Genomic DNA, 21137 nt, shown 5'->3' with positions numbered 1-21137 from the left:
ACACTCTTTTAAATTATTTACCTGCTTCATGGAAATTAACAAACCGTCAGTCTAAATGGATTCTCTGAATCCTTTTGACAGCTAAAATGCTGATATTACAACACTGGAAGGAAAAACACTCACCTCCTATAATCGATAGAGCACCTTACAACACTTTCACTATTTGAAAGGGTGGCATATAGAGGTCACCTTCAAATGGATACTTATTTGGATATTTGGTTCACTTTTGTTGGAGCCCATATATAATTGCTAGAAAGTTGTATGCATTTCATAGAAATCCATGTATGTATATTTTATAAATGGTGGAAACATATAAAAATAATATTTTTAAATTTAAAAAATGTAAAAACATATTTTGGATGCCCACGGCCACCACATTGGAGACCCCTGCCTTAGAGGAAAGGTGTGTTGAAAATCAAGTAAGTTCAAGCAAACCTAATCACCCCCTTTTTAAAAACCCAACAACCTGTCCATTCCCAGAGCCTCCGCACAGGAGCCATACCATCAGTGATGCAGTGATTCTCATCCTTGCTTTTCTTCTACCACTCCAGTTTGGCAAAAATATGAAAACTACTAGAATGAAGTATGCAGCCAGGTAAATCAATATAAAACTGCATAATCCCACCTACCACCACCACCAATCACACCCAAAAGAGCCTGCATTTGTAACTGAGTCTTGTTAGCCACAACTCTACAATTTTTTCACTAGAATAACATCAACGTCTCTGTTCTAGCAGAGGCTCCCTTGTGTAGCATTTCATGTTTTCATCTCACCCCATGTTCCCCTATTCCCAGTTTCAGACCCCCACCACAGCTGTACTTACTGACTGGGGTTCTGGGTGATCTGCTTGATAACTTGGCAGTAAACCTCGTCCACCAGATGCTCCTTCTCTTTGCACAGCTGTACAAGGCAAGGAAAGTGTGTGAGACAAAAAGAGATCAATTCCAGAACATCTGATGGTATATGGGTAGGAGGGCCCTAGTACTGTTTCTTAACTTAAATTCTTACACAGGATTGGAAAATGCATAGGTCAGAAGAGGGATGTGAAGTTCATCTCCTATCTAAGGAATGATTATAAATAATAAGCTTTCCCTGTTCTGTGGTTTTTGTTTTTAAGATTGGATTTAGTGCTGTCTTGTATTACATTATGTGGAACTCACTACCCCAGGAGATCTGTCTTGCCCCTTCTTTACTGGTCGTTTGATGCCAGCTGAATACATTGACCCGATTCACATGAGATGGCGGGTTATCATGGGGAGTGCATGTGACCGTTGGTTTGAATATGCGACCTCTGATTGGGGTTGTGGTGTGGTGTGCGACCTCAGCCATCATGAGTTAATTGAGGATTAAACAACCTACATTTAACCTTCAATTTGTAGTTGGGTTAAGTGTAGCTTGTTTAACCCTTGACTAACCCACGAGGGCTAGGTTCACATGATATGCTGCAACCCCCGATCAGAGGTCGCATATTCAAAATGGCTGTTGCACCCCCACCCACACACGTGTGCCAGGGCGAATGTGCAAACTGGCCCATTGTTTTAGCAAACAGAGTCTGGAGACCAAATACTCAAGTTGGTTGTGCTTAAGAGCATCCCTGAACAAGGATCAGTGGTGCTTCGGGGCAGGACCTTGGGGCAGAAGTTCAGGGTTCACACAGCAGAATGAGCAGGAGGGGCCCCTAAATGCAGCAGGGCTGGCTTGCCACATTTTAAAGTGAAGCAATACGCATTGCCATCTAAAAAAGGGCCCACCATAAGACTATTAAGTCCAAAGTCTAAAATTATTGAACTGCACCACCGACAAGAATTCATATTTGAAATACATTGTTTGGTAAACTTGGAGGTTTCCTTCCTTTCCTTTTCTGAATTTGGTGCCTTCCTGCTTTTCCTTCCCTTTTCTCAGCAGGCCCAACCATTAGCTGAATATTTGCCCCCTCGTGATACTGTTGATCTGCTATTGCCTCCTTTGTGTGTGTGTATTTTAAATGGTTGTATCTGTGGACTTTGTTACTTCCAAGTCCCCTATTTGGAGAAGGAAGGCAGGATAAAAATCTCATAAGCAAGCAAGCAAGCAAGCAAGCAACCAGCCAACCAAGCTTTCAGGAGTTCAGTATCACTTAAGAGGGGTTGTGATATCCCTTCCCCAAACATTGGCCATTCAGGTCTAATTCGGTCACCATCACCCACACATCCATCACTGAAAGAACTACAAACCTTGAGGACTTCATAGATGTAATCAATTTCGTCTTGCTTCTTGAGGCCTGGCTGGTCTCCCATGAACCTCATCAGAGCTGCAAAACAGGAGCTAGCATTAATCTTGGCTTCCATGTCTCAATTGGGAAAGTAAAATATGGTGCTATAGAACTGAATCCTAATGCACTGGGTTGAATCCTAATGCACTGGGCATGGGAAAGGGAAGAAAAATGTGATCTCCATTTTTGCCAGTACTACTACTACTAGCAACTGCAAACAGCAGCAGAGGCAAATGCCTGGATATTGGCTGGCTCCTTTGTACATAGCCTGTAGAAGGAGAAATGCTCTCAGGCCCCCTCCCCTAAAGCCAGAATGGCATAAATTAGACCTTCCACAGGGTTCTGGCAATACGGTTCCCAGCATGTCCCCACTGGTTGGATCCAATGGTCCACCACATACTCATAAAATTTTTTGTAGCCAGGTCATTCAGGTTCTCATCAGCGTATAGCAGGAGTGGTTCCTGGATTGGTACCTGTGAGGTCAGAATATAGGGAGTCAGCAAGAGGGGGCAGACCCCCAAGAGGGTGGACTGATAAAATCAGAGCCCTCTGTCCTCAGTGCAAGTGAAGGTGGCTCTGGTAGGAAAACACACATACCCACTGACTGAGCCAACAGAGCCAGCATCCAACGCTTCGGTGCTAACCTCTCAAAGGCAAGCCCCCTGTCCACCGGCCATCGTCCCACTGTCCACAGCCCAAGTGATAAAAAAGAGGAGGGAGGAATCCAAAGAGGCCTGCCTCTTCCTTTCATTTACCTCAGCATGCTGAACCAAGAAAGCTGGGTGTGTCTGTTCAGCACTCATCGACTTCCTTCCTAGCCTAGCAGAAAGAGAAAGTTAGGATGTTACCCAGGCAATTAAATCATGAAATATAAGAGACTCCTGATTCTGCAGCTAGCTGTGGTTTGCAACTGCAACCATAGCTCAGTGGTAAAGTACTGCACATGCCAGGGTCCCAGGGTCTTAAATTCATTTTTTTTAAAGGATGAGGTAACAAGTGCGTTCCATCTGAGACCTTGGAGAGCTTCTGCCAGTCAGTACAGACCAGAGTTAGGCAACTCAGAGCAGAGCAGATGTTTTGGACTACAACTCCCATAATCCCTGACCATTGGCCATGCTGGCCAGGGCTCAAAACATCTGGAGGGCCCTGGACTGCCTGTCCCTGAGCATAGACAATGCTGGGCTAGATGGCAAAAAATCTGGCCTGATAAAAGGCAGCTTCCTATGTTCCTAATGGTGATGCTTAATCTGTGACCCATGGACGGCCCATGGTCTGCAAGACCATGGTAAGAAATAATAGAGAGAAATGCAAATGGGCTGGAGGTTTCTTGAACTTTTCCACTGCAGCCACTCACAACCCTCAAGGGACAAGCCACTTTACATTTAAAACTTAAGAGGGTTGTATCCAATGTTAGTCTTAGAGTAGACCAGTTGAAATGAATGGGTCTTAAGTAGACTAACATTGGATACAACCCTAAAACTTTAATCTGAAAAAATTACTTGCCTATTCAGCGTGCGACTGCAATGGATAATTCACAGAAACCTTTAGCTGCACACATGGTTCTCCAATCTAAATGAACACATGCGTGGCACGAAGGGAAAAGAAACACCTCTCTAAGAAGTGGGTAGGTATTGCCATGTTTGCCAATAGTCCACATAACTGAGACACACGTCAGTTAAGACACTGCTTTTCAGGGTTGGTGCTTACAATGCAGCCACCTCATGGTTTCTTCCTGGGGGCTTGGGGCAGAAAAGCTCTCTCTTGATCCACTTTTGAGAAACATGTCCTTGGGGAACACCAGGGGAAGGAGACAAATCATGTACATAGCTTCTTTTGTTGCACGGATCTGCCATTCAGTGTCAAACTTAGAAATGGTAGATTCCTCAGTAATCTCCAATCCTCTCATCTTGTTTGGATAACACTTACTTGAGGTGCCAGTCAAGTGTAAAGTAAATTCTCTTGCAAAACATTTATCCCTCTGCTTATCTTAACGGCCCATCCATACTTTTGAAGTGGTAAACTCTACAAGTCCAAACATCTTGATCTTGTAAAGAACCTGACAGTGGCAAATCTGTGCATGTTTAAGCAGAAGTAAGTCCCACTGAGTTCAATTCTGTGCATGTTTAAGCAGAAGTAAGTCCCACTGAGTTCAATGGGTCCTGTTCCCTAATTGCATAGGGTTACAGCTTAGTCCTTTGGGTCCAACATTAAGGGTGCAATCCTATGCATGGTTAGATAGAAAAAAGTCCTACAACTCCCAGCATGGAGTTGTACTACTACTCCCAGCAACTCCCATGTCTGCTGGGAGTAGTAGGACTTTTTTTCTGCCTAAACATGCATAGGATTGCACCTTGGGTGAATTCTCAATTCAAATTAAGATCTGTGCACATCTGACTGTGGGAGTCTGGCTAGCATTGGCCCATCTTAAACCAGGTCAGTTTAGGTGAGTCCTGTTGGAAAACTGATTCAGTACGCATGCCTAATCTAAACTACTCCTTGCCTGGCATGCCTCTGAAAAATAAGTTTCTTCCCTATGAAAAAAAATGCCTGTCTTGTCCCATCCAGAGAAACTCTGTCCATCTGTCCTCAGATTGTCCTTCGGATCACCTAGTCCCAAGCCCAGACAGTGAGGTCATGTAACAATGTCTTTCTTAGCTTAGCTACCTTGACTCTTAGTGCAAGCTCAGCATAGTACAATCAATGTAGAGCTGGTTAGAAAAGTTAGAAGAATTATTTTTAAAACATGATTTTTTTATTGACATCATTTTTGAAATATACAAATGGTAGAGAAAAGGCTATCTATATAAATGTGATTATAGTAAATCAAAGGGGGAAAAGCTAAGCTAATTTTACATTTAGATTCACTGAACTCACCAAAATGAGGGTGGTGGTGAGAGTTACAGCATGTCAAGAGCAATTTCACTAAGCAAAATGGAGGAAAGACAGGGCATTTGGATAGTAAGGAATTTGGGTCATTGTTGGGATTTAGTTGAGAATTCAGGTAGGCATGATAACTTGGGCAGAATATATCAGATTAAATATATGCATGTGATTTGGAAGGGCCAGTACGGACTAAGCATAAGAAAGGAAAAGAAACCATGGGATCATAACATTCTTCTTTTGCGTGTGATTCCTTGCTAGCTTAAATGGATGAACTTTGCACATAGCCATATCTTATCAAGACAGTGCTACTTGGAAGGCTGGTGGGGAGCTGTTCAGGTCTTCACTAGCCGTAATTTTGCTTCTGTGTATAGTAATTTCAGGATGTCTTTATGCCAAGAACCAGAATCAGAGTGTTCAAAACAGTGAATTAGCATCGCCTTGGAGGCTGAGCGTAGCCTGGGGTGGAGGCATTCCTGGGAGACATCCCAAAACCTTTGGACTGAAGGCCATTCCTCCCACTAAAGTTAGAAGAAGGTGCCTATTTATTATTTATTAATTGTTACATTTATATCCTGCCTATTCCTCTCTTGCAAGGAACCCAAGGCAGCGTACATGGTCCTCTTCCTCTCCATTTTATCCTCACAACAACCCTGTGAGGTAGGTTAGGCTGAGAGTCAGTGACTGGCTCAAAGTTGCCCAGTGAGCTTCATGGCCAAGTGGGGACTAGAACCTGGGTCTCCCCAGTCCCAGTCCAACACGCAGACCACTACACCACACCGACTCCTAGTGTGCCACCTCCTTTCCAGCAGAGTTGGCTGAAGTTCGGATGTATCAAATGGAGACGTGTGGGGGTGACGTGCCAGCCGGTGAGAACTTTGTATAGTGTCTTCTTTGTGTTCATGCTGGCAGCACAGCAAATGACTTCTAGATGGACTGCCAGTCATCATCTTCCAAACCCTCGTCCAAGTCCATCTTCCAGGCACAAACGTAAGAGCAGTTCTCTTTCAGCTGAGGTGTTTGGAGGATATTGGATATGGCTGATGTAATAGCCATTGCTGACAGGGGTGCCTGTTTCCATGAAGGTCTCAAAAGGCACGAGTGAGTGCTTGGCTGCCAGTTGGACATGGAGTTGGCCATGACACTGCCTTATTTGCATGCAGTGGTACAGAGGGAGAATAGCAGACTCAGTTTTCTTCAGGATATCTGTATAGGAAAGAAGGGTCTAGAAGTATTCTTACCTTTGTATTTTCTTTGTCAGTTGCCTGTTCTCCTCAGTATTTTTCCAGTTGTGTGTGTGCATTACCGATAAAAATACATTTCTTGTTTTAAAAGCCCTAGGGTAAGGCTGCAAACTCAAACCACTCTACATGCCTAAATGTTCTGAAACATTAGAGACCTAATAGGTGTGGGTATACAGAAAATGGGGTGGGAAGGGGACGCCCTGTTGCCAGAGAAATTTGGGAGTTGGGGAAAGAGACTTACCAAAGGTCATACCCTCCTCAGGAACCCCTCTGCATGCAGCTATTCCTGGGAGTGGGGCAGTATGGAATAAAGGAATGGGAGGCAACTTATGAAACCAAGGCACAGGAGATTATGATGTATTTATTAATTTAAAATATTTTTCAATTTGTTAAAAAAGCTCAAGGCACTGACAATCTAGTAAGTTTGGCTAAATGCGCAACACCCCATTGTAAAAGGGGGTGAGCCTCTGATAAGCTGTTCTGGAAGAGGGACGCTGTGGCTGGTCGATGTTACAGTTACCACATGGAGGAGCCTGCCACATAATGGTAGCAACATGAGAAAATGTGGTGGCCCACAGATAACAAGCAAACCAAAACAGTGGCTCACTAATACCACAAGGTTTAAGGATCTGTGTTGTGTATTACTCACATGAACTGGCCTTTCCTGAAGTGTTCCATTGCGAACTCTGTCATAGTGTAGTGGCAAGTGTCAGGAGTGATCGTAGTTGGGCTAGTGCTAGTGACTTCTGATACCACGCTGGGGGCAGCGTTCTGAGGAGGCAGGAAAACAACCCTTAAGAGAAATATTACCTCCAGCAAAGGACATGAAGGGGGTTCCATCCACCACTCTCTGGAATAGCCTCTCATCCATTCCTGTCCCTACTGTAAGCCTGCAAGTTTCCAACAATGAAAAATACCCTTCCTCTCTCTTCCTTGGAGCCATCTACACGGCACCGCTTTCAACCTTCACTCCATCATAACTGTGCAGCATTGCAGCTGCAAATTAGCTTCTGCTGTGATAACACGCGCAATTTACTGCAGACCTCTCCAACAGGAAAATCCGCTGTGCCCTGACACATAGCTGTTGAGGCGAAGGAAACTGCGGCAGTTGCACTGCCCGTTTTTTTTACCACTATATTTAAATGCACAGCTGTGCAGGCACGTGAGGGTGGGGGTGTGACACTGTGGGTTTTAGTGGCTGTTTTGTATTTTAGGGGCTCTTTTGTGTCTGTCCGTTCCTCGTTAGGTAAAATGTGGGTGGTCTGCTCCTTCATTACCTTGCCGCCTGAGACTCTCATGATGGTTCGCACATGCCAAGGCGTGTGCTCATGAGAGATATGTGCCTACCCATCATTCCAAAATGGTGGCTGGAGCGAAGTTGGTCCTGGACCTTCTGCTCCCCTGAGACCCCCAGCCCTTGGCCACTGACTCCAAAGCAGCCATTGTGAAGATACAAAGCTGTGAAGGTGTGGTTGAAGAAATGAGCACGCTTCTCTGTGCCTCTGTAACTGCACAGCCGCGAAGGAACGGGATGGAGTGAAGGGGCGTTAGCAAGTGACACAAGCACTAGGCACACCTACCACACCCCCACTACAAAATGCGAAGTCGGTTCGGGGAAGGGACAGAAAGCTCACAACCGTGGGAAACCCGCAGTAAACCAAAAACATTGCAGCAAAATGCCTCTTTTGAAATCCGCATTTTCTGGGCGACAACCACAGTTTGGCTGCGAAGTGGCAACTACGTTGTATGTCCTGAAGGGCCTCGAATCGCAGCAGCCCCACAGTAAATGGCTCATGTAGATGGGACCCTTGCATGATATACTCCAGCAGGCCTCTTTCTCTCTCTGTTGAACCTCCTTGGAGCCCCCTCTTCCCACACAGATCCCTGGTCCTTCTACCTGTCGCAACAGTCTCCCAAGAGAGCTACTGAGGAATCCATCTGCATAGCCTTTAGCCTGCCTCACCTCCTTGCTAATGATTCTCTCCTCTGTGTTTCTCCTCATGCTCTTCCCGACCTCTTCCTGTTGGTTCGTATGGAGGCTGAGGTAACTGGGAGCTGCTGCAACCTGCACCAGGGCTGAAGGGAAAAGGCCTGAGCGACCACCAATAGAACCAAACTGCCAACCTGTGGGGAAAGAGGACAGCACTCACGTAACAGCACAGGATGAAGGTCAAACAAAGCTTCCCTTTCTATACCCAGCTCCAACTTACATTGTCTCTGCCATTTAATTTTCTTAATGTGCATTCCCTTCTATATACAATAGTTGCAAATTTCCTCAGCAGCTGAGCCTGGCCTCCTCCTATGTTCGCAACACCAGTGACAGGTGGCCCAATCAGCCAGTCGAATGCTGATTCAGTCAGTTCTCTTGCCCCTCCCTCCCCACACTTCAGATGGGCTTTCTGAGTTCTTAAAAACACTTTATTGAAGCACCCCATGTACATTCAAGTGAATGACTGTTTCTTAACTTCTTAAACTTAACAATCAATTTTTTAAAAAAATGTTTAAAAACTGTTCTGGAGTCAGATAGTGTACATGTATTATAATGGAAATGAAATAAAGAACAGTTAAAAAAATTAAAACTGTTCTGGAGTGGAAAGGGCCTTGCGATGTCACAGGGATCAGCCAACCCATGCTGTGCAGAACTGTCTTTGGCTTCAAACAGGAAGAATGGGCTGTCCTCCAGCATGATTCTTAAGAGGGAGATTGTACAGCTGAACACACACACAGTGAGTGCATTTCCACAGCAGCCTTTCTGCTCAGATTATTTATGTCTGGATGCTGTAACTGACTAAGAGCATCTCTACCTTAAGCAAAAACCCTGCACCCTTACCAGGCTTTCTTCTTCTGCAGTCTTTCCATGTTTACAATGGACTCCTTTAGAAGGTGAACATGTGATTTGGAACTGAAAACTTCCCTCCTCGGAATGCTCTATATGTTCAATGAAACATCTAGTGGCTGAATTATACACAACAGTGGCATTTCACACTGCCGATATGGTGCCATTCAAGTTTACTACAGCTTATCTCCAAACTTTAAAAAAAGAGGAATAAAGGGGGAAAGGCGTGGGAGACGTCCTGGAGGTCGACGACGTCATGTAAAGGACCCACAAACTTCCACTACTGACCAATCACGAGCATGCAATAAAAGCCTCATGTAGAAATGCTCTAAGAACTGTATCTTCAGTGGGCATGAATATTGCTAAGGACTCAGTAATGTGGAAGGGCCCTTTCAACAGCAATGAGGCCTTTCATGGCCAGACCCCATTACCTGACTCCAATCCCTCCATGGGCAGTAGCCGGATGAAGTCACCTTTCTTGAAGCTCAAGAGGCTCTTGTCATCTGTCACATAGCTGCGCAAAGCGATGACATAGTTGGAGTCCTTTTAGTTGGAAGTGGAGGGAGGAAAAAGCACAATTAAGGGGATGTAGTTGGTCTGGCGGTGGCGATGGGTCTTCATCCTGTACTTTACTTTAGCCAAGGAGGGTAACAGTTGGGGCAGCAGGACGGGGGGACTCGCAGCATGCCGGGCTTCTCTCACCTGTTTCAGCTCCTGCAGGAAGAGTTCCACCATTGTCTTAATTTGCCAGGCCTTTGGAGAGTGAAGGATGAGCTGCTCATTCTTCAGAGAGAACTGAAGGATGTTCCGGTCCATCAGCTCCAAGGACAGCACATCTGCATAACTGCAAAATTCCAGAAAATGTGGATCATGCTTGGCCTTTATACTTGTCTTAGTTCATTGGCCTCACTAAGGCCACCAGGATCTTCCTTGCCATAATAACTCTTCTGCATCAAAAGAAATCTGAGGTTTGTTCATATAGTAGCAAACAGAAGAGGCTCCAAGAAAGGGGCAGAGAGAGAGAGAAAGAAGATGCATAGGATCATACAATGGGGCCCAAAGGCCATTAAACAAAGGAAAAAATACTCCATTGTAACTCCTGCCAGATGGACACATTCAGGGGGGAAAGTAACTGAGTTTAAAGGTTTAGGGCACAAGCCTATGCATGTTTAGACAGCGAAAAGGCCTACAACTCCAGCATTCCCCAGCCAGTTGTAGGCCTTTTCTCTGTCTAAATATGCATAGGATTGCACCCTTAAATGTCCTACCTGTGCGCAGTGGTCCTTATCTGGGTTGGGGCCCTGCGTGCTCATATTGAGGTAAAAAACAACGGTGAGGATCAACTGCATGCTACGTATTTAATGTAAGCGTGTAGTTTAGCCCTCAGAAAGCAGCAGCCTATCCTTAGTATTGGATTTCTTTGCCTCTCACCTGTAGCTGCAAAGGGTTTTCAGATGTTCAGGACTGAAGGTGGCTGTTTTTGCTCTCTTCAGCAGCTGCAGTCCCCGATGAGAAACACCCAAAATCTGGACATCACTCCCGTTTTCTCCCTATAGGTAAGAATCCCACACACAAGAAATGGCCAATAGAATGGCTCAGGTGTTAAAGGCAGCTTTTGTGCAGAGACGACAGGGCACTTTGATGGAAGAAGTGTCAGAACCTTTTAGAGCAGGGCTGGGCAACCTGCAGCCCTAGGGCCTCGGCCTAACTTCATGCTAAAAGACCTCTGCAAGTCATCAGTTCATACCTCTGTTAAGAATGATTTAAAGTAATATCTGTTCTGGCATTATGTCACATTATGCCATAATGTCTGTTTTCGGCATCATACCTGCCAGGTCCCACGACTAACAAAGGGTAAGATACTAAAATAGACCACCCACCCCAGTCACAAGCCCAACAACCCAAGAAATTATCTCTCCCATACAGGAGTAAGGCCTCAGCAGGGGCATCGCTAGGCCTGGGCCCATGGGGACCTGGCCCTGAATCTATTTCTCAGGGCCCCGGATCTATTCTACGAAGCCCTGACTGTCCATTGGTGCCAATAGAAGGGTTTTTTTTTAAATCAGTTTAATTGTCCTGCAGGCGGCAATTTTTAAAGGGGACTGCAGCTGGGGAAGGAAGGATTAACTCTCCCCTTCCCACATGCAACATTCACCCCGCAAAATCTTACCCTGCATGGCAATTAAGCTTAAGAGGGGGGGAAAAACCCTTTCCACTGGTTTCAGATGATCTGGGTCAGGGTGCAAATTAATTGAAGAATGTATTTTATTTTAGATGACTGGGATGAGAAATTAATTGGCTGGCTTTGCATCCTATAAAATTTCAATAAATCCTAGTAATTATTTCTAAATTCGCATATATAGATATACATTAGCATATGCAGATTTTATGCTGATGTGTGCCCTATGAGCCTGGGCCCTGAATCTTTTACATGCCTAGCAACACCGCTGGGCACCAGTCTATCAAGCAATAGCCAGTTTGATTTACCTTAACTGGGAAAAGACGAGAGAAATAGTTGGCCCAGTTATCACGAGCAGCCAGCACAATCCTCTTCTTTATCCCATCTTCGGGAATGGAGCTAGCATCCATGCCCACCTGGAACTCCACTGTCAGGGATGCAAAGGGAACGTTTCATCAGCCGAGACAGGCAGTAGAGGCTGGTGGCTCTGATTTCAGTGGGGCAGTGATAACATTCCGGGTTTCAGTCAGAACCAGCCAGAACTCTAAAGGAGCTATCCAAGCTGCTCAACCTGTCTCAGTATTGGGGAAAAGGTGGGATATAAATAAATATAATAAACAAATAATAAATAAATAATAAATTTTGGGGATAGGGTTTAGCACCTTGGATAGCTCTTTTAGAGTTCTAGCTGGTTCTGACTGAAACCCAGAATGGAATAACCAAAATCGGAACCACCAGGCTCCACTGTTGACTTGATATGGCTCAACTGTACTGTTAATAGACATTACTCAGGGATAGGGATGGTGGAGGTGCCTGATTCCATCCAGGAATCCGGTGGAACCGCCCCTGCCCTAGGGATGTCAGAGATTTCTGCCACGGATCTTGGTGAGGCCGAATGCCTGTGCATTCGGCCCCCTGAAATCCGTGGCAGAATGAAGCCCCTCGCCCCCCTGCCCCACGAAAGGCACGAAACGGAGCACTTACCTGCTGCTGCCCGCACTGACTTGAGAACGGCGGCTGCATCTGCGGCTGTCATTCGCTTCCTCGTTATAGCCGTGATAGGCTACGTAAATAATTACGTAGCCTGCCATGGCTAATGCAGGGACGCCATTTGCATCCCTGTGAAGGCCGTAATAGGCTACGTAAGTATTTACGTAGCCTATCACAGCAAAAAAAAAAACAGCGGACGCAAATGGCGGCAGCTACGGCGGCCGCCATTTGCGTTCCCTTTTTTTTGCTGTTTTAGCCTATGCAAATATTTACGTAGGCTAAAACGGCAAAAAAAAGGGAACGCAAATGGCGGCCGCCGTAGCCGCCGCCACTTGCGTCCCTGCAGGCTGCCCAGCAGTCGGATGTCCGGCTGCAGGCGGCCCTGGCCGGCGGCTCTGCAGAACCTCCACAGAGCGGAGCCAGCCAGAGAGAATTTCGGGGGGAGGGACGGAGTGCCTCCCCCCACTGCGAATGTCATCCTTCGAAAAGGTAAGTGACTTTCGTACATCCCTACCCTGCCCACACCCCCGAGCCCCGCTTGCTGAGCCCCTGCCCCCGCTTGCTCTCTACCTGCAGTCAGTGAGCGGCCTGCACTCACTCCAGTGGCCTCATCAAGCTCTGTGCTCACCATTTTTCACAAAATAAATTGGCGACTGCAAAAATGCGTCTGCAAAAAATGTGCATTTTTGCAAATGCGCATATTTGCGTATGCAAAAATGCGAATGTGCAGAATGTGCATATTTGTACATGCGTGAAAATGAGCATTTTTGAAAAATGCATATTTCCTGCATACACATATATGCACATTTGCAAAATGTGCATTTTTGCGCATATGCAAAATGTGAGTTTCATGCATATGCAAATATGCACATTTTTGCAATCGCCATTTTATTTTACAAAAAATGGTGACCACGGAGCTCAACGAAGCCACTGGGGTGAGTGCAGGCTGCTCGCCAAGGGTGGGAGGGGCTCAAGCATGGTCTGGGGACTGGCGATGGGGACAGGGACTAGGCAGGCGCCCGAAGAACCTGGACGGGGGTGCGTTCACACATCCCTACTCAGGGTTGCAGTTAAGCTACTTTTATACTGTTAGAAGTGCCCTTAAACCTGAAATCAATACCCTTAGGGCTAAACTAGAACTATGTTAAATGCATGGCATCTGGATGACCCTATTTTTTTTTCACTCTAGCGTAAGCACATGGGGCCCCTATCTGGATTGGGACTACTGTGTGTGAGTAGGGAGGATTATACCTTCACATCCAGGCACATCCAAATTCACCCCTACTCCCACATGGGGGCTAAAGAAAGGGTGAATTGGCGCCAATGGGGGGGAAGCAGCTGGGCTGAAAGGAATAATGCTGCCTACTTGTGCATAGTGGTCCCAATCCAGATTGGCCCCCACATGCTTACACTAGAGTAAAAAAAAGTTAGGATCACCTAGACTTTATGCATGGAGAGAGCAATCCTATGGCCGCTAGACACTGTCTAGAGGGCCATAGGATATGCTCATTTCCAGGAACCGACCTCGGAGCCCATGCTCCAAGGTCGTTTCCTGGAAAACTGACCGCCCCCCTCGTCTGTGCTGCCTCAGAGGCAGCGCAGAGAAGCCCCATCCCCTGTGCTCGCAAGAGGAGCGTGGAGCAACTGAAAAGGGGTGGGGCTGGGGGGCCTTCCAGGGCAGGGAGAGCGGAGCTGCGCATACAACACATCCAATGTGTCGTACAGCAGCTTCCTCTCCCAGTTGGCCCCCCTGCTGCTAGACAGCCCAAAACAACGGTCTAGCGAAAAACAGCAAGGCAGGGGAGGTGTGGAGGGAACGATCCCTCCATGCCTCTCGTGGCCTGCTTTGGATAGGCAGTTGCCTCCAAGGTTGGAGGTGGCTGCCTGTCTAGTTAGGATTGTGCCCTTAATATAGCATCTAGCTAAGGCCTTACTGAGCAGCACCAAACCATTCAAAATGTTTCAACGAGGAAACCAAAATCCTGCAGGGGGGGCCTGGTGTTGAGAAGCCAAAATGTATTAATGCCATTACGGACTGCCGTGTTAGGGCTACTGCTCGTCCACCCTTTTGTGTTAGGAGGATTGCGTCAATAATCCAAGGTGGACAGCTGACGTTTCATCAATGAGAGTTTGTATATTCAGAAATAAAGCAAATATTACAAATCTCCAGCGCTCTCTGATCTAATGGAAACGAACACTGCTAGCATCGCCCCTGGAATTTCTCACTGCTGCGGGAAATGGGGAGCATGTAACAACTGCTTAACACACACAAGCAGAGACTTGAATTTGGTCTGATAAGGCAATTCAAAGCTTCCTTTAAATGGAATGGTGGAAAGCAGTGCGGCTCACTATAGGTGTTGGCAGGGGAGGGGGCAAAGGCGGAGCCCCTTACCATGCATTATGTATAACATTTAAACCCTGCTCTCCTTACATTCGAGGTGGTTTGCAAAATTGGTAGAAATTTTGCTGCTCTCCCAGTGCTTTGGATTTGAAGTAGGGATGCTGAAGGAAGGTTTGGACCTTAGAGATGTGGAAGGAATTCATTTCTCAAGTTGCTGCTATGACTTCTCATTATTTCTCAGCCCCAGTGGCCACTGAGATTCAAAGGGGATCAGTTTGGAGGTGGCTCAGCCCATACCTGCAGGAATGTATGGACAACTCTAACATCCTGTGAATCACACTTCTGGTGCCCAAGGCAATCTTAGGGGATTGTGTGATCGGTTCATTATATACTGGCAGAACATAAGCACGCTATGTACACATAATGGTCCCCACACCCCTAATGTACAACCTATGATAGATGCATCCAAACAGTTATTCAATTCCAGATAGATATTTGGGTCAGGGTGGGGTGAATCAGGAGGGGACTGCTTGCTTACCCAACAGGTCTTTCATCTTACGCCTCTCCTCTTTGGAGATCCGAATGCACGAGTCTGAGTAAGTGTCTCTTATGATCTGGGAAGGAACAAAGATTGATTTCCGTTACACTCACATGCTTCCTACCGGAAATGTCAAGCTGGAAGCTTTGAAGACAAAAGCTCAAAGAAGAAAGCAGATACATGGGTTGAAAAGGCAGGTGACAGAAACACAAAGAGGGGGGAAAGGAAAGGAAAGGTCCTTGGTGGAGAGGCTAATGGACCAAGAAGAAGAAGAAGATCTCCCTCCCTCTCTCTCTCTCTCTGTCTCAAACACACACACACACACACACACACACACGCACACACACAGATACTCACCTGGTCACATAATAGATTCAAGCAATAAGGGTGACTGAAGTTTTCCTTGGGGTAAAAAACCTGTTGGGGAACAGATCAGAGACAAAGTTGTCTTCAAAATATAACAATCAGCCTTCACCTCAACCAGTCAGTGATATGCTGCATTAATTTGAGCTATGTTTTCAAGGACACAATTTTGAGTAAAGAAGATCATAGGAAAGCAATGGCTTGTTCAACACAAACCCGTCTTGGCAGAGGGATAGTGAGAAAGCTCATTCTTGTTTTTCATCTGCTGTCCTTCTCAGGCACACATACTTGTGGTTTCCAAACAGCCCAGATCAACCTCCATTATAGATTAATATATACTTCAGCATTGCGGTTGCCACGCCTACTGAGAAGTTATTTTCACCTTTACCATCCTGTGAGCCCATTTCCCCAGGACTATTCTCACCCCAGCCCTGCAGAATGTATCATGGGAAGTGAGACAGTAGCTGCTGGCAAAGCTTTTTATCCACAACATGGTTTTTGTTATGCTTTGTAACATGAGGGAATGAAGTGAGATCACTCAAGTGCAATTTGAAGTCAGGATCCAGAGAAGGTCACAAAGCAGACCAGTAGCTGTGACAGGTCTGCCCACCAGGTTTCATGATCCCATTTGGAGGACTGGGGTAGTACCTCAGTGACAGGGCACCTGCTTTGCATGCAGAAGGTTCCAAGTTCAATCCCGGGCATCTCCAGGTAGAGCAGGGTAAACTCCTGCCCGAAACTCTGGAGATATGCTACTGCCAGTCAGTGTCGACAATCCCGGGCTAGATGGGCTAACGGTCTGACTCAGTATGGCAGCTTCCTATGTTCCTATGTGAGGTGTTCTCACCACAGGTGTACAAAGCTGGATTTGCCTGTTCTAGCAATTAAGCACCTCCAGAAAGGGGATGTGATGGACCCTGACGAACCTCTTTGCGCAGGAGGAGCTTCCATGTAGGGTTAGCATAGGAGAAGCTGACACTCGCAGAGAGACTGAGGAGCTGGGTTTTGATACTGGAATCTTCCACCATTGTCCTAGCTGAGCCTAAGTGTGACAGAAGGGAAGTTGGAAGGGATATTATTCCAAGCATTTATATGCCACTTTTTCATCAAAATGATCCTCAGAGTGGCTTACAACCAATATTTTGTAGTACCTCTGAGATCTTCACAGCTAACCCCCATTAGAGGTTTCAGTAAAGATTCTTGTTTATTTAAAAAAAATTACATGTCTAATCCATCCTATTCACAAGGTCTCAGAATAGGGTAAAGCACTTCACAAAACAAAAACTGATAATTGATTAAACGGTAAGTGTGTCCTGGTTTGGTGAATTTATAAACTGCCCTTCAGTCCCAGACTCCCAGGGCTGTGTACAGTTTAAAATAATAAAGGTAAATACAATAAACCTCAACAAAAGAACCATGCAAACATCAAAGAAGCATCAGCCATAAAATCAGCATAGTCAGTAAAATCTAGCCATAAAAACACAACTAAGATGAGCTATAAAACCATGCTGGAATGCCCAGACAATTTTTTAAAACGTCTTTGTCCAGCATCAGACATCAAGGTGGGTGCCAGGTGAGCTTCTCTGGGGAGGCATTCTGTTGGTGGGACATGATGACTGAGAAAGCCCTTTCCCTGGTCCCCATCTGCCTAACTTCAGGTGGGGTGTGTATCACCCAGAAGACAGCCTGTAATGATGAACAAAAGAATTTGGGCAGGCTCATGTCATAAAAGCCAGTCCTTCCAATAGCCAGGTCCCAAGACATGTGGGACTTTATAGGTAAAACAAACACTTTGAATTATGCCCTGGCCTAGACACCAGGGGAGCCTTTCCCAACCTCAGGCCCCAGAGGTTGTTGGACTACAATTCTCATAATCTCCAGCCCAGTGGCCTTTTTGTTGAGAAAACACTCCATCCATAATGCCTGCTGCAAACTGGACTGGCCAGCGTGCTTGCCTATTTATTTATTAAACATATATTCCGCCTAACTGGCAGACGCCTTCGGGGCAGTTTACGAACATTGAAAAACGCACACCCAAACAACAATAAAATAACAACCAAAATAATAAATACAACCATGGAAATACCAAAATACTAAAACATTAAAAATATTAAAGAGCCAGTCAAGATAATCATCAGAGCAACAGATTAAAGGTTAAATGCCTGCTTAAAGAGGATGGTCTGAACCTGGCTTCTAAATGTGTACAGTGGCCGTGCCAGGTGGATCTCCCTGGGAAGGGCATTCCCCAGATGGGAGGAGGGCCACTACAGAGAAGGTTCCTTCCCTGGTAGCCACCTCACACAGCACTGTGGGTGGTGGCACCCATAGAAGAGCTTCCTAAGATGATCTTGGCAACTGGGCAGGAACACATGGGAGAAAGCGCTCCTTTGGGTAGCATTAGTTTGTTCAATGGAAGCCCTCACGAAGAAAAGGTTGCAGGATCTAGGAGTGTCAACTTACCTTCTGGTTTCTTCTGTGGCATTGCACTGGTTTCTTCTGTGCCATAGCCTGAAGGAAGGGCTAGCGGGGGTGGCACAGGGGGAGGAGGAGGAAGCTGTGAGGTGCCAGGAGAGGTAGGTGGTGGCCGAGAAAAGAGGTTCATGAGGGGCAGCTGTTTGTCTTTGATGGAGTTGGACAGTTTGCCTGGCGCTGGTGGTGGTGATCGCAGACTTACTTGAGGACTCATCTCTGGAGATGGAGAGGATGGCTGGGTGTAGAAAGGGAAAACAAGCAGCACTTCAAACATGGCCACATGTCACACCTACAAGGTTCACATCTCCCTTGACCAGCCCTGCAACTAGTACTGTATGACAGCAACATGATATACAGGACAGCAAACAGTGACTTTGATTTAATGCAGTTAGGAGCTTCCTGGCAGGAATCTCCTAAATCGCAGGACACAAGAGGTGGCATCAGTTTGCACACCTCACTGGATAGCTCTTTAAACCAAGTAGCCAAATAAACAGCGAAACTCTAGGGTGATTTGAGTGGGGCAAGGAACTTGCCCCTCGAAGTAACACATATTGTAAAAGCAATAACAGCTTGCCTTCAAAGGGCATCTAAGTTAGAGTGGAATGGGACATAACTCTAATTGTGGCACCTTCCAATTCAGGCTCTCAAACAGACTTCCAAACACTCATTTAGCCTGAACCAGATAACTCTCTCTAGGACTGCTCCAAAAGCAGAGATGCAGACAGATTGGTGATGGTTACACTCATACGGTCGATATCACGAAATGCTAGGAGTCCTGATGTCCAGTCACTATGTTTAATGTTTGTTCTTTATTTGTCCTATTTGGATCCATTTTTCCTCCAAGGAGTTCAGGGTGGTGTATTTAAGATTATCCTGCTTTTACCCTCACAACAATCCTATGAGGTAGGCTCGGCTGAGACACTGTGACTTGCCCAAGGCCATCTAATGAGCATCATGGGCTGACTGGAGATTTTAGCCAGCAAGTCCTAACCATACTTTTGGCCAATGCACCGCACTGGCTCCTAGGTGTTTCAGTACCGGAACAGAAGGAATACTGGAACACTTACCGATGAAGGACCCCCTCTCACAATCCCCAGCTTTTCCAGAGCTTCCGTCTTGGGGTCACTCTTCTTTACAAAGGGCTTAGAGACATGTCTGCATGTCAAATAATAAAATAATAGCCACGATGAGTCTGCTGCATGGAACAACAGTGAAATATGCACAACAAAATACCTACTGTCCAAGACCCCCTTCAGCAAAGGAGATCGTTACCTTGTCATGGTGCTGGAGCTTGAGCACCTCAATGACATCATGAGCTAAACCGTGAAGGGACACCCAAGACGGGGAGGTCATGGCAGAGAGGTCAGACTAAATACGATCCCTGGGGAAAGAAACGGCAACCCACCCCAGTATTCTTGCCATGAAAACTAAATGGATCAGTACAAGCAGAGATATGTCGGTATACCATCGGAAGATGGGACTCCCAGGTCGGAAGATGGTCAAAATGCTACTGGGGAGGAACAGAGGATAAGTTCAACTAGCCCCAGATGTGATGACGCAGCTAGCTCAAAGCTGAAAGGACAGCTAGCAGCCGATGGTGCTGGTGGTGAACGACGAATCCGATGTTCTAAAGATCAACACACCATAGGAACCTGGAATGTAAGATCTGTGAGCCAGGGCAAATTGGATGTGGTTATTGGGGAGATGTCAAGATTAAATATAGACATTTTGGGTGTCAATGAATTGAAATGGACTGGAATGGGCCACTTCACATCAAATGACCACCAGATCTACTACTGTGGACAAGAGGACCACAGAAGAAATGGAGTAGCCTTCATAATTAATAATAAAGTGGCTAAAGCAGTGCTTGGATACAATCCAAAAAATGACAGAATGATCTCAATCCGAATTCACGGTAAGCCATTTAACATCACAGTGATCCAAAATATGCCCCAACCACAGATGCTGAAGAAGCAGAAGTAGATCAGTTCTATGAGGATCTGCAGCATCTACTAGATAGTATGCCAAACAAAGATTCCAGGAGACTGGAATGCTAAGGTGGGTAGTCAAACGACACCTGGAATTACAGGCAAGCATGGTCTGGGAGAATAAAATGAAGCAGGACATAGGCTGATAGAATTTTGCCAAGACAACTCACTGTGCATAACAAACACTCTCTTCCAACAACCTAAGAGATGACTTTATACATGGACTTCACCAGATGGTCGACACCGAAATCAGATTGACTACATCCTTTGTAGCCAAAGGTGGCGGACATCTATGCAGTTGGTAAAAACAAGACCTGGAGCTGATTGTAGTTCAGATCACGAACTTCTTATTGCACAATTTAGAATCAGACTAAAGAGAATAGGGAAGACCCACAGATCAGTTAGATATGAGCTCACTAATATTCCTCATGAATATGCAGTGGAGGTGAAGAATAGATTTAAAAGACTAGATTTAGTAGATAGGGTCCCAGAAGAACTATGGACAGAAGTTCGCAACATTGTTCAGGAGGCGGCAACAAAAAAGTCCCAAAGAAAAAGAAAACCAGGCAAGATGGCTGTCTGCTGAGACACTGGAAGCAGCCCAAGAAAGAAGGAAAGCAAAAGGCAACAGTAATAGGGGGAGATATGCCCAATTAAATGCAAAATTCTGGAGGTTAGCCAGAAGAGATCAGGAATTATTTTTAAACAAGCAATGTGCGGAAGCGGAAGAAGATAATAGAATAGGAAGGACAAGAGACCTCTTCCAGAAAATTAGAAACATTGGAGGTAAATTCCAGGCAAAAATGGGTATGATCAAAAACAAAGATGGCAAGGACCTAACAGAAGCAGAAGAGATCAAGAAAAGGTGGCAAGAATATATGGAAAATCTGCATAGGAAGGATAATAATATCGGGGATAGATTTGATGGTGTGGTCAGTGAGTTAGAGCCAGACATCCTAAAGAGTGAGGTTGAATGGGCCTTAAGAAGCATTGCTAATAACAAGGCAGCAGGAGATGACAGTAACCCAGCTGAACTGTTTAAAACCTTGCAAGA

The 21137-nt window shown here is 45.8% G+C and overlaps 1 protein-coding gene across 1 annotated transcript in view; it reads right to left on the bottom strand.

Moving 5' to 3' along the window:
• The window catches only part of MYO15B (myosin XVB), a 100805-nt gene that overhangs the window by 16018 nt on the left and 63650 nt on the right, over positions 1-21137 (bottom strand). Inside the window, exons 28-42 of the mRNA XM_084829783.1 lie at positions 19163-19250; positions 18084-18330; positions 16550-16665; positions 15618-15677; positions 15261-15336; positions 11700-11818; positions 10644-10762; positions 9915-10056; positions 9644-9755; positions 8340-8500; positions 7026-7147; positions 3008-3071; positions 2653-2725; positions 2215-2291; positions 825-901 (exon numbers count right to left, since the gene is read on the bottom strand). Of these exons, the coding sequence (XP_084685909.1) occupies positions 825-901; positions 2215-2291; positions 2653-2725; positions 3008-3071; positions 7026-7147; positions 8340-8500; positions 9644-9755; positions 9915-10056; positions 10644-10762; positions 11700-11818; positions 15261-15336; positions 15618-15677; positions 16550-16665; positions 18084-18330; positions 19163-19250 (1653 nt within the window). The remainder of the gene's footprint in view (positions 1-824; positions 902-2214; positions 2292-2652; positions 2726-3007; positions 3072-7025; positions 7148-8339; positions 8501-9643; positions 9756-9914; positions 10057-10643; positions 10763-11699; positions 11819-15260; positions 15337-15617; positions 15678-16549; positions 16666-18083; positions 18331-19162; positions 19251-21137) is intronic.

This window comes from Heloderma suspectum, chromosome 2, assembly GCF_057233095.1.
Source record: "Heloderma suspectum isolate Gila_16-S chromosome 2, 16-S_ref, whole genome shotgun sequence".
In the NCBI taxonomy this organism is placed as follows: domain Eukaryota; kingdom Metazoa; phylum Chordata; class Lepidosauria; order Squamata; family Helodermatidae; genus Heloderma; species Heloderma suspectum.
The sequence above is the reverse complement of the archived record's forward strand: the minus strand, read 5'-3'. Positions and strand labels throughout refer to the sequence as shown.